Here is a 13,583-nt window from a genome sequence, read left to right on the forward strand (position 1 = left end):
TCTCACCCGCTCGTAAACCCTGCAGCCTGTCTGGATTAGAACCAGAATCCTCTCCTGTTTTCCGTCTGTACTTGGACAAGATAAAGCCCGTGTGGGCACACGCGATGGAATCGAGGCTGACGGCTGCCCCCCAGCCCCGCTGGGAGCCCTTGCTCTGCGTCGCAGGTGTGGCCACACCTGTTCTCACGCCCCCTCCAAGGCCCAGCGCGGGACGGAGCCCCTCTCACCTCGTCAGGTGCCCCGCTGCCCGGGAAGAAGTTCCCGTCGTCGTAGCGGTGCAGCGAGATGTACAGCACGCTGGGGTCACTGTAGAAGGCCTGCTGGGTCCCGTTCCCGTGGTGCACGTCCTGGAAGGGCGGGGGCTGACTCAGCGCAGGTGCCCTCGGGCCCTGGCTGATGAGCCCTGTGGCTCGGGGCCCTTGGGGCCCAGGGAAGAGAAGGAAGAGGCCCCAGGGGGCGTCCTCCTCACCCCCGCGGCACCCCATGGGGCAGGTTTGGCGCGTGTCTCAGCTTCCCCGGAGGCCGCGATTTTCCAGGCAAAGTCATTTGATCAATGTCTTGTCACAGCCCGGAGGGTGAGAGCGAGGGAGGTTGCTGACCACGGCCGCTCACCTGCTCCGCACCGGACCCTGGGGTACACGGGAGACCATCCCCGGGGCGGAGTGACGGGGGTGCCAGGCCCCAAACAGGAACGACAAACCGCTTCTCCCAATCACAGTGACCACGTGTGGAAACCACACAAGCAGGGCGGCCTGCTGCATACAGCGTGCACACTGAGGGCTGCACACGAGTCCGTGATTTTAAACCCCGGGGAACTGCTCAGAATCCTTATCCTATTTATGAGAGCTCTCTGTGCTCACTGTAGGAAAGTGGAAGGACAGCTGTAAGTGAGGAACCAGCTGGATCCCACTGAGGCCCACCGCCGCCGAGGGGCGCACACCAGGGCCTTGGCACTCACGCACCACTTGTGCGCTGTTCCACGTGACAGCGGAGCCCTTACACGCGGTTCTGCGACAGCACCAGACAGAGCATCCACTTTCCGCGGGTGCTTCAGGCACGCCCACCTTCTCCAGCACTCAGCTATTACACGTGCCCAGCATCTCTGACTGCTCCCCAAGGGGCGCTGAGGGAAGGGCCCCCGGGGACAAGGCACCGGGCGTGTGAAGACCGGGCTCCGCAGTCCACGCTGTGCGGCCGTGGCACCCAAGGGCCCCCTGACCACTGCCCGCCGCCCGGAGCTTGGGGGCGTCCTGGGCTGTGTTTTGGTTTTTCTTTTCCCAAAGGAGAAGGACTTCACAGCATAAAAGATAATCCCACCCAACGTACCTGATCTTTTGAACTAAAAAAAAATGATGAAATAAATCTTAAATACCAAAGAGAATGTTCCCCCTGCCCCCACCATATATGGCTTAAAAAAGAAGAGTAAAGTGAACACCTAGAATCCCCACCTGTAGCATAAGACTCCGTATACCTATTTTTGGAGTTCAGTTATTCTATAGCGTTTTTCATAGAGTTTACCCTTTGAGGCAGTGGGATTGTCAGATGTGACCCCTCCCATGGGAAAATGGGAAGGAGGTTAAACCAGCGTAAATTGGCTCCCCTCTGCAGAAGCAGCGAGGGCCTTTACACCGGGAGTGACAGTGACGCAAAGCTGCCACGTTGGCTCGGGGAGGGCGGGCCACACACTTGATCCCTGTTGAGGTCCAGGCTCGACCCGCTCCTGCACTCCTGCCTCCCAGCGAGGTTTGGCAAGGATTGCCCTTCGGCTGCTGCCCTCAACCACGGGCCTGTTTCTAGACACTTCAGGAGCCGGGTTATTGGCAGGATTGGCTGATGGGAGCTGTCAAACAGACTCCTAACAGGCTTGGGCTTTTACTTTCTGCATCTTTGAGGTAGCTTCCAGAAAGTTAAGGTCCCCAAATCCCATTGCCAGTGGAGACGGAAAAGCTCGCCTCCCTCTCCCACTGTCTGGTGGGGGGATAAGGATGGGCCCACTCACCCAGTCCACCACGAGGGTCTTGCTCACACTCAACCTCTGCTGGAGAAGCTTGGCTGCGACGGCCACGGAATTGAAGTAGCAGAAGCCCCTGCAGGCGAGAATCAGGAGAAACAGAGACAAATTCCGGGCTCTGATTAGTTTTTATTCAACTTGCGATAGAACATTCTAGAATCCCACGAGGGTCTAAGAAGGTAGGGCGAACACGTGGCTCCCGATCAAGTGGTTTGGAAACGTTAACTGATGCTGATCATTGACACACACACACACACACACACACACACACACACACACACACACACACACACGGTCCCTGCGTGCAGGCTGCCAGCGCTCCCAGGGTGAGAGAGTCCCTCTCACTTTACGCCCCCAGGCATCTCCCAGAACATGCACTGACCGACCTGTCAAGAGGCACCGAGGCCCACAGAACACCGAAGTTACTCATTTGACTTGCTCACTGCGCATCTTTCCATATTCTAAGATGTATAACAATGATTCTAGACAGTCTCTGAGAGAACGGGAAAAACAAGCTGAGAAAGTGAGTCAAGTAAAAACGAAAATCTCCTAAACCTGAATTTCCCTTTGCCTGAATCACCAAAGACAATGAGAAGCCTGGGTGGGTCTGTTTTGGGGCTGTAGGCTGCCCGGCGGGAAGCCTAGCGTCCCAGCAGCCACTGCCTCTCCGGCCGCGCTGGCCCCAGGACGGTGTGGTCTCCGAGAGCCTCCACGGACGTGTCCCTCCGTATTCCATCTCGGTCCATCTGCGCCCACCCTTCAGAGTATCTGACAGCTCAGACTCGAATTAGAAAGGTGACTCAGCGAAATGCCACAAACAATCAGCGTCCGCTCCTCGGTCACGTGGACCGTTCCGGGCCAGGGAGTGACCGCACGGTGGGGACGACAGCTCCCTTTACGGTGAAGGGTCCCTTCCTGAAGCCCGGCCCCGACGCCCTCACTGGGGATTCGAGGCGGCCGAGGGCTCCGCCGCCCATTGGCTGAAAGCCAGGCTCCTGGTGCAGCGCTGCCCCCGCGCTTCCGGCTTCTCCCCGCGGCTCTGTCTGCACCGTCCTTGCTTCACCAGCCGACAAACCAGGGCTCATTCCCCCCGCCACCGCCCGTCCCCTCGTCCTGACGACCCACAACACGGTGTCTGCTGTCTCGGGGCCCGAGGGCGAGCCCCCGACATCACGCTCGCTGAGGGTTTTCTGCGTCCACTCTGCGCACAACTCCCCGGGTCAAGTCCTGTGACTCCCCCCAGGCGGCTTCTCCTCGACCAGGATGGACCCTGAATCCGCACGTCAACCCCGCCACCTCGGCCAGCTTCTCGTGTGCACAGTCAGGGTGTCCACAACCCGAAACACAGGCCAGAGAGCTGACCCCTGTGGTCATGACCTTGGGACCTCAGCCTCACGGTGCCAAGCCGTGAGCAGGTCAGATGGAAGGCCACACGTGAGCAGACCTGAGGCCTGACTGTGAAAGCTCTAGAACGAGGAAGCACCACGAGAACTCCTCTGGGGCAGCTGAAGCTCCCTCTCCCAGGCCTGACAACCAGACGACTCCTCTGGACTCGCTTCTGCACACACGGCCTCCCATTCTGCACACCTCCACACGCCGCCCCCTGCATCCCTTCACCGGGACCAACCATAACCAGCTCGAGCTGCACGTACAGTTACGCCCCGCTGGACCGGCCGCTCGGGGACCGTGCACGGGCAGGCGCGAGAATGCCGCACGTCCCCTGCCCGAGAGCGACCGCGTGTGTACTTACATGGGCGTGCTCTCCTCCGCGTGGTGTCCTGGGGGGCGGACCACAGCAAAGCCGTTCTACGCGCGACACCAAAACGGAGAGATGGGGACAAAAGATTGGTTTCAGGTCAGTGAGAAAAGGCAGAGTGTGCGTGAGGACACGGTTTCCAGCTGCCTTCCGGGCACACAGACGTAGCGCAGGATACAGGGCTGGCTGTAAGCACTTCAAAGACATCTAGGTCCCTTCTCTGAACGAGGCCTGCTGGTTACCACAAATTACTAAGATAAAAGGTGAGTCCATCCCCGATTTTCTATCTTTGACAGCCTGCTGGCAAGGCTGGGAGCTGCTCAGCTGGGGAATCAGGGTAGCAGTGGAAGGGGCGCCCCGGTCCCCCTCTGACCATAACCAGCAACCCCAGGAAGCAACTTGCCGGGAACCCTGGACGCAGATGAAACGGAGACGGCTCGGCCGCTGCAGATGCTGTGCCCTGTCAGTGCAGCTCAGTTCCCAGGGGACTGAGCGACGCAGAAAACAATCACCAACGCTTAGAAGGAAAATCTCAGAGGCTGGAGAGGAGCTTCAGCCCCCACCCCTGCTTAGGACCCCTGAGTCACACTTATGCTTTAAAAGAACCCTCTGCAAACCATCCTGCAGCCATTATGATAAAAACGGTTTAGACCGGCACCCCGGGTCTCACCAGCGCAGGAAGCTGTGCGGTCGAGGTCTGTAACAGAGACCCATGGGCCGCGGACCACGCTGACCGGGCGTGGGAAGTGTACCCAGCCTGCTGCAGAGACCAGCTCACGGGGGGACGGGGGGGCACACTTGGTGGGAGCCCCGCCTCGGCACGCCTGGCGCTGCCCAACTATCTCCCCGTTCCTGCACAGGACCCCGCACTGCGGTTCTGCATGGGGACCTGGGCCCCAGGGGTCCCATGCCCTGGGAGCCTTTGCATAGCAACCCCAAGGCTCTGTGCCCTTCCTGCGGAGCTGAGAGCTAACTGGCGGCGGGCAACGATGGCGGGTGGCCTTCGGGTAGGGTGGCAGGAGGAGGCCCGGGCACACACGTTTGCAGGGAGAAGGAAGCTCCATGTCAGTGCCCCGATGAAGCAGTAGAACTTATCAATTTCATTAAACCTCGATGTCTTTTTAACACCCGTGCAAAGAGACGGGGAGGCGTGTAAATAACCTGCGGGACTGTCACCTCAAAGAAAATGACAGACAGCTGCTGTTGTCAGGGGTGGGATTTGAGCTTTCCCATGAAACCGAGAACTTTGGAAAACTTGTATTTGGCCCAGCTCTTCCCAGCACTGAGAAGACCTTCCTGATGAGATGGGTGGTGGCATTCATGGTTTCAAAGATTAGTGATGCTTTGGACACCGTATAATAAAATGTGTCAAGATTTGGAAGACCTCTATGATCCAGTGAGCCCCTATTTCCAAACAACTATGCACTGTGCAAACGTCAGGATAAATGACCGGCTCCACGTGAGAGGCTGATGGAATTTCTTGTGCAGGAGGACAAGCTCGCTGATGCTGTTTTAGGGTCCACACTGCAACGCATCTTCAAGAAGCTGCCACTTGTTGAATTTTGGCATAGCATCAAAGAAGAATACCCACAATTATCTGGAAAAGCTATTAAAATACTCCTCCTTCCCCAGTTCTGCATCTGTGCGAGGCCAGATTTTCTTCATGTGCTTCAGCTAAAACAACACGTCACCAGACACGGAAGCAGAAGCAGGTGTGAGAGTCCAGCTGAGCGACTAAGCTCTTATTATTATATTTAAATTAATAAATATTTTAAAAGCCTCAGTTTTAAACTCTAATGAGTGGTCAACGCTGATGACCCAACTCATAAAGACAAAAGCTCTTTGGGATTTTTCAGCCACCGTAAGAATGTAGAGTGTTCCCGAGATCGAATTCTTTTGAGAAATGCTGTATCGTTACACGTGTTTTCACAAGCGTGGGAAAAGTCCCCTTGGGTTCAACGGTGATGACAGAGCTGGGTCCGCCCTTACTCCCCGTCACAGCCGCCAGGTGCCTGTCCGGAGGGGGAGCGAAGCGGGCGGGCTTTCCCTCCCTCCCTCCCCGGGCTGTGTCCTCCCAGGACCCCTCCCGCTGGCCCGCACTGACCTTCAGCTCCCCCGTGGCCACCTTGAAGACCAGCTCCACCACGCAGCCCACGGCCAGGCGGGCCGCCCCCGATGAGTGGGCCTCGTTCCACGTGGTGTCGCTATCCACCTGTGAAGACACCACGCCCGCGGTAAGGCCGGCGTCCCTGGTCGCCCCCCATCCCGGCCGGGTGGCCGCGCAGCCAGGGGCCCCTGTGCTCGGCCTCTGAAACCAGAGCCTGCCGTCTCTCCTTGACTAATTACAGAACACACCCAGCCCTCATTCGGGCTTACTTTTTTTTTTTTGAAGACACGCCAAAAAATACTAAACAGAAAAAGAACAGTGAATGCACCAAAAATAGCATGCCTGCATTCTTACCCCTTTCTGAGGTGTCATTTCTTTTCTCAATTGCTCCAAAATACTCCGTGCTAGGAGTCATGATGTCAAGGTTACCTAGTTCCCTTCTTTTTTTAACTGCAACTGCAGCTGAGTTACACTAACAATCAGCAAAAGCAAATGTAGCAAGTGTTAGAATTAGAGGTCCCTCCAAATTATGACTTTATTTCATGCTGGATTTAAGGAGAAGCTCCGTGCGTTTGACAGGAGTCGTTAACAGGGACGGCACGGGGAAGGGTGAGGGGAGGAGAATCCAGGCTCTTGGACACACACCAGGGGGCTCAGCCCAGGGGATGGCACACCTGCCCAGGTAGCTGTTCCCCTTCCAACAGAAAAACGTGTGTGGCACAAACCTGTCAGGTAACTTCTGTTTGTGTGTTGGTTTATTTACTTACACATTAGATATATTTTTTAAACTCTAGCTAACGTGGGCAGGAAAGAAGACACAGACTTGACGCGTCAGTTCTGCGGAGGTTGAGTCTCCTGCGGGAGCCTGGGGGGCGGGGAGCAGGGGCCACGATAAAGCAGGAGCCCCTGGTTCCAGGTCAAGGGCGCTGCCATCCCCAGGGCAGGGCAGCTGGTGCCTCGGCCGCACACACCCGGGGCTCGCGTGCCCTTCCTGTGGATGCCCGAGCCTAGAGAGGGTTCTGGGAAGCTGCGAGGACTAAGCCCTTCCACCTGCAGCAGAGTCGGCCGGGCCTGGGCGAGACCCTCCTTCCCACGGCAACCTCTTCCAAGCGCTGAACGCTCGGGGCCCCGGACACAGAGGCTGAGCCGCAGGTGAGGGCCCGGCACCCCCTCTCCGGCCCAGCCACGGTCAGCGCCCAGGCCCCTGCCCACCTGACAAAGGCCCTGATCATTACGTGGTGCGGATGGATTTCTTTCAATGAAGTCTTGGGGCTTCATCTTCAAAGCAAGATGATTTAAAATACATTTACGAGCAGCTCGAGCTATTTCCTGAGGAGTGTTATTCCGTGCGGGCTCTTCTTTTCAATGACCAAACCTCTATGTTCTTTAAATAGCTTCCAAATGTTAGCAGAACGCTCTGCACTTAGCGCGCTCTCCACAGCATTAATATTCAACGTTCAAAGACCGGCTTCTGTTCTAAATAATACTGTGCTGTTACTCATTGAAGTAGCCACTCAGCTAGAATATTCTGGACCAGTTGCTTCAGCCGAAGAATCAATCCAATAAAATCAAAGCGAGAGCTGGTAGGAGGATCCGACCGGTTGCCTGGGCCTTGCGAGAGGCCGCACCCCTGAGGACCAAAGGGGGTTTGGGCAAAACTACGCAGATTATTTCTCCTCCAAATGCAACGGTTTGGGTTTTAGGCTAAGTAACCAGAGCCAGGTGGGGAAAGGGACTGACCCTCCATGGGCTCTGAAGGGCCTCTGTGCTCTGCTCTCCTCCCGCGTGACCCCAGGGTCCAGAAGGTCCTGTAACATCGCGTCCAGGGTGAGGGACGGACCCCCAGCCCCACTGCACTGTCTCCAGAGAACCTGACGGCACTTCCCACTGCTTCGGGGTCTCAGTCCCCCAGCTTCTGGCCACCAGCTCCCCAGGGACCAACGTGGGATGGTCGGGTTGGAGCCCTGAGTTCCAGAAGTACGAGGCGGCCCTGCTTGGGGCGACCACAAATGCAGGAGCAGGAAGCAAGGGAAAGAGCAAAGGGCCTACTCCACAATCCCCTACAGCAAAGACGGAGAAAAGGTGAAGACAGGGAAGGGGAGACCTCTTACAGAGATTTCCAGTGGACACTCGGGGTGGCCACTCTGGGTGGGCCACGGACCTTAGAAGCCATGGCACTCGGGGCCCCCAGGGCCTGCCAGGGCAGGGCTGGAAGGGAAATGCAATAACCAGGAGGTGAGCAAAGCAGAAGTTTCTCTTATTTGGCTTGGAAAAAAAAGGTAAAACCATTTAAAAGCTCCATTACAGAGCCTAGATGTTAATTCAAGTAGCTTCAGGGGAAGCAACACACCCTCTCCTTCCCTGCTTCACCAGCCGACCTGCACCCTCCCAGCCACACCTGGGCCCCTGGGGTCTCCTCTGCTTCCCTGACAACACCCCGGGGGGCCGGCCCCCAGCTCTGGAAGGAGATTCAGAGGCCCAAGAGGGCTGCGGCTGCACCAGCAACATGGCGAGTCCACGCTGAGCCGGGCGGGAGGGCCGGCACTGCGATTCTCTGCCCTCCTATTGGGGTAGTTACAGAAAACAACTGAAAGTGAACAATCCCTTGAGACACCCTATGGTTCACACTTCCCACGAATTATTCTGACGGGCTCCCCTCTCGACCGGGTTCGACTTGGTGAGATTTTCCACGTCTCCGTGTTCCAGAGCATTTTTGTGCCTGGATGTGGAGGTGGGCGCTGGTAGCCTGCTGGGGGCTGGATCTGGACTTCACACCGGGGAGGGGCCACCTGGCTCAAGGCCCCAGGCCCAGTCCCCATTTCGCTTTCATTTGCAAATTATAAATCCTGCCTCGCACAGCATGCTGCCGCAGGGCAGTGCAAAGCCAAGCCTTTTCAAGTCTGGCCAAAAATTTGCCCCGCATTAAGAGATTGCAGCCTATTTACAATACAAAATACAATAACTCTAGGAGGGCCTGGTGGTGGTATGAATAAACGCCGTTTATGCTCTTTCTGACGGGATAATTTTCAAAGCAGCGATTTTTGTGAAGACTCAGGAAGAAAACAATTTTGTTTCATTTCCATAACGGAATCCAGACCCCGAGCTTCACCCTGCGATCTGTCATTATGCTCACACCGCGCTGATGCGCGCTTCCAGCCGAGACACCTCTGCTGTCCACAAGGTCCTCCGGCCTCTCTGCGACCGTGACCGGCTGCAGCACTTCCCGGGCTGGGGAGCTCCACGGCTAGCAGACTGGCCAGGAGGGGGCTGGTCCTTGCCCTCACCCTCCCTCATCCAGAGGACGGCGGGGGGACAGCCCCTCCTGATTGAAGGAGAAGCTCTGGCTGCGGAGACCTGGCCTCCGCTGCGCTGAGGGAGGGGTGGGTGCCCAGACGGGTTCTGCGCCCCCATCACGGGCAGGGAAAGCCCAAGTTAAATCAAGATGCTGGCGCTCTCCTGCGTGTCTACCTGCCCAGGTCTGCTCAAGAGCTCCATCTCCCGGAGAAGCAGCTCGACCCACCCCACGTGGCCCATAAACCTCGTGCCCACGGTCAGACCTGCACTTGGGGCTTCGGGTTGGAGCTCGGACACGGGATCAACACACACCCCGTGAGGTGATGGATTCACGACCTGAGCCGGGACGAGTGGACTGTTGCTTCGGTGGGTCAGACGAGACAGGCCCACACACCAGATCCCGTTTCCTAAAGCCAGCCGTGGTGCCAGACGACCTTCCTCGGAGGAAGGTGCCCCAGACCCGCCATCAAAATGCTCACAGGCTCACAGGGCCTTTGAAGCCACACGTGTGAGCGGTGGGGCAGCCCTGCCCCGCAGGCCCTGTTTATGGAAAACACCTGGCAACAATTACCTGCTCTGCGGAGAGCAAGGCAGCGATTTCTGTGGCCACCAGGACCCTGAGAACAAACAGGACATTATTTACACATTAAAGAAATACTTACCCCGACACCACCGCAGGGCAGCCTGACAAACACCGATGTTAGCGAGCCTGCAGGGAGAAGGAGAGCCAAGGTCAGGTGGGCAGGGTCACCCAGCGCCCCAGCCTGCAGGGAGCACGGCGCTGGCCATGCCTCAACAGCGCTCTGACACTTGCGGAAGATGCACAATGTGTCCCACGTACGGAGGGGCAAACGGGCTTCAAAGGTACCACTATCACCGTGTGGCGCCGCCAGGGCGGCATCTGGCTGGTGGTGGGTCCTGGGCCGAGCCGGCCCAGCCCCTGCGGAGGGCCCTCGCATTCTCCATGGCAACAGCCCACTCCTCACGGGGTGGGGGGACCCCACGGAGGCTTCTGCTTCCAGCCCGAGCTCTGCACCTGGCAGGGAACCACGCAGAGCTCCCTGCCCCCAACACTGGCTCTCAGTTCTGAGCTCTGGCCGCCCTCCCCAGCTGTGAGCAAGAGAAAGAGGCCTGGGGTTAAACCCCCCGGCTGAGCCCTTTAGACACGGAGGGGTCTTTCGGGATGTAACAGCAGCCCCCTCCCCATGTACAAGTGTTCCAAGTTCCCTGGGATGGTGCACAGCTAAGAAACCACACAGCCTTGAACCTGGCCGTCTAGGAAGGCCTGCCCGGGGCCCACGCTGCAGACACAAGGCCCCCGTCCCACGAGGCTCAGGCCTGCCTCGGTGACAAGGACAGGGACTGTCTTCTTCCTCAGTGCGATGCGGGTGCTGGCAGATGACTAGCCTAAAACCTGCCCGTCACGCAGGACCAGAGGGCGGCACCGCTCCCCACCCCCGCCTCCCCGGCCGAAGCGTGAAGCCCAGGCTCCCTCCCCGGGCTGGCCAAGTGTGAAGCCCAGGCTCCAGCTGGCCGACACCCTCAGGAGCTGCCCCCACCCGGGAGAGCCTCTCTGTGCAGCCGGCGCTCCCTGCCCCCCTTCCACCTCGCTCCCACCGCGACCCCCAGGCCTTTCCTGGCCGGTTCCACAGCCCAGCTTGGGAGCCTGCTTTCTGGACCTGGCAGAGCCGGGCCCGGTGCGGGGAGGGCTCACTCCCAACACTGCCCTCTCCCGACCCCGAGCACCAGCTCTGCTTGGGTGGCCATGAGCTGCTCCCGGGGCCCCGGGAAGAAAGCAGGCCTTGGGTCACAGGGTCCGGACGGCTCACCAGGGGAGCGGCCTTGGTGAGGTCTGTGCCCACCTCATCCCGGCTCCTGGCCTGGACCACACTGTGGACCCTCCCCGTCACCCCCACCCACTCCGAGATGCCCGGACGGTGGGTCCTGCCCCGGGCCTGCCCTGCCTGCGCCCACGGCTCTCCTCCAGGTCACGCCCCCCCAGCCGCCTGCATCCGGGCTCCTGACTGTGGTTCCCCTGCGGTGCCTTGTAACATCAGTTAAACTGATTCTCGCGGAGCCACACAGCCTCTGGCCCCATCCCCGTGAGGCCAGAGGCACGTCTGCCTTCTCCTCCTTGTGCCCTGACTGCAGGCCCACAGCCGGGAATCAGCAGGTGCGCAGGTGGGTGGAGGGGCCAGCGGGCAGGGAAGTGACGTCCAAGGAGAGCAGCCCTGGCAGGGGCTTGCCAGGCCTGCCCTGAGCCCCCCGTGGGAGGTCCTGGGGCCTGGGGGAGAGGGTGGGCTGCAGTGCATGACGGGGGCGGGGGAGGGGGCGCTGGCACCACGCTGTCCTGCAGCAGATTCACCCAATGGCCTGAATCAGGGAGGGCGGCACTAGCTCCCCCTCCCCCCATAGGGCCCTGCCCTTGACACGCGGCAGTGGCTCTAGGTGACCACGGGCTGGGAATGGCTTCAAGACGGTTCTCATGACACCAACTATTCCAGCACACAGGAACATGATGCTAGGGATGTAAGAGCTTTCTCCCAAAGAATCCAAGCGCTCGTGTGTGTGAATCCATGTACATCAATCACTGTGTGTGTAAATATGAGTGAGAGGTGCTCTGCTGAGACTGGATTTCTGTGTTTGAAATTACAGACCGTGATGTCTGTGTTAAAACCATAAATCATCTGAATATTTTGATTTTGCTCATTATTCAGCCAGGAAAGACCACAATAATAAAAAAGGTAGGAGACCCTGCATCCGGACAGAAGCCCACGCTCGGACGGGCAGCAGGGCCTGGAGCTCAAACAGGGAAGCTGTCCTGGCCCAGAGCTCCGGAGCGGCCCGGCGGCGGCCTCGCCACGCAGCGGGTCTCCCCCCGTCCCCAGCCGCCTCGGCCGAGGTCCCAGCTGGTCAGCGAGTCCCTCCCCCACTGGCATCCTGTGTTCCGGGGCCACCACTGCCTAGGCCAGGCCACGAAATGTTCAAGCCGAGAGACGGGGGTCTGACGCTTGAGGACCACCCTCGCTTTCCCAGTCCTGGCAGGTTGGCTGACAGGCAGGCTGGGATGCCGACGGGCGTAGGGAAGATGCTGGCTTTCTTCTGCAGCCGCTGCCGGTCTTCCTGCTGTGCTGTGAGCGGAGGGGTCTTCTCGTGGCCCCTGACCTGAGCACGGTCAGGCCCTCACGAGGTGCTCCGCACTCCTCAGCCACCAGGCCAGGCTCCCTCCCCAGGTCACTGCCGTCAGAAGATGAATCCTGACTTCCAGGAACACCTAAGGTGGTGACCAGGCAGCCCCCTGCAGCCCGGCCAAGCTGTGTCACTGCCCCACACTCACTACACAGGCCTCTTTGCACATGGCTTGGAAATTTGTGGATTCAATTAAAAAGAGGAAGGGAGATCACCCAGTAGTGTTTAAACACCGAATCAGGGTACTGTTAACATCATCAACTCTTGCCATGTCTGGGAGAGTCAGACTGATATAATGATGTCAGAACAGTCATCAGAAATGTAAATAGGTCTCAAGTGGCAGGAAGGTATCTGCTTGGGCATCCTCACAGCAACGTGAGTAGACTTCACAACACAAAACTCAGTAGGAGAGAGAAAGGAAACAGAATGGGGTATAATACCATAATGGTAAACGGAACACACACGCTCACAGTATGTGTGTTTGTGACAACACCCTCGGCTCATAAAAGAAACACTAAACACACTCCCGTGGCTGCGTACGGGCGGCGCGGGGTCTGAGACGGTGGACCAGCACGTCCACACAGAAGCCACGAGCAGCAGAGGGGCTTCCAGGGACGGAGATGCCGGATGAACTGAGGGGGACCCCCGTGAGCTGACGGACACGGCCTGGCGGGAGGAAAGCGCGTCTCCCAGCTCAGCCACCGTCTACTCTGCCCCAAGGACTCCCGGCTCCGGCGTCTCTCTCATTTCCCATCACCCGTCTTAAACCTAGTTTGGAACCAGGCTGGAAACCTCACCCGTCCTCCTGGCGGGGGACTCGCGCCTCCTGCCTGCAGGGAGACCATCCTCCCGTCGCCCCATCCCCTGCCCCGTGGAGCATCGCACGCCCAGGAGACGGGCTTGCAGAAGGGCTCTTGGTGGGCTGACCAGGGGATGAATGTGGAGCGTGGGTGGGCTCTGAGCCGCACGGCGCGCTCAGGGGGAGGCCGGCTGCTCTCCGGGCTGAGGCCCCCGGACGCTCCCGGACACTGCTGAAGTGGGGGCTACCGGTCCCGTGTGCGGCGGCACCAGCGCCATCCCGGGACCCACGGGCAGCCCCTCCCGTGCGGGAGAACATTTCGGGAGCCGGGCTCCACGCCGGAAGGAGTTGCGTTTCCTGGGGGATCCCGGGGCCCTGCCGGACGTGCCGGCCTGAAGACCCTGCACTTGGCCCACTCGGCTCCTCC

The 13,583-nt window shown here is 58.9% G+C and overlaps 1 protein-coding gene across 13 annotated transcripts in view; it reads right to left on the reverse strand.

Annotated features, from left to right (window-relative positions):
- HDAC4 (histone deacetylase 4) overlaps nucleotides 1-13,583 on the reverse strand; it is a 290,984-nt gene that overhangs the window by 27,189 nt on the left and 250,212 nt on the right. For 11 of the 13 annotated variants that reach the window (XM_036857353.1, XM_036857354.1, XM_036857352.1 and 8 more), the window contains 5 exons: nucleotides 9,831-9,877; nucleotides 5,872-5,979; nucleotides 3,762-3,817; nucleotides 2,000-2,087; nucleotides 228-347 (listed from right to left, as the gene is read on the reverse strand). In XM_036857353.1, coding sequence (XP_036713248.1) covers nucleotides 228-347; nucleotides 2,000-2,087; nucleotides 3,762-3,817; nucleotides 5,872-5,979; nucleotides 9,831-9,877 — 419 coding nt within the window. The remainder of the gene's footprint in view (nucleotides 1-227; nucleotides 348-1,999; nucleotides 2,088-3,761; nucleotides 3,818-5,871; nucleotides 5,980-9,830; nucleotides 9,878-13,583) is intronic. The other 2 variants (XM_036857351.1, XM_036857350.1) reach the window with 1 other exon arrangement.

Source organism: Balaenoptera musculus, chromosome 7, assembly GCF_009873245.2.
Source record: "Balaenoptera musculus isolate JJ_BM4_2016_0621 chromosome 7, mBalMus1.pri.v3, whole genome shotgun sequence".
NCBI lineage: Eukaryota > Metazoa > Chordata > Mammalia > Artiodactyla > Balaenopteridae > Balaenoptera > Balaenoptera musculus.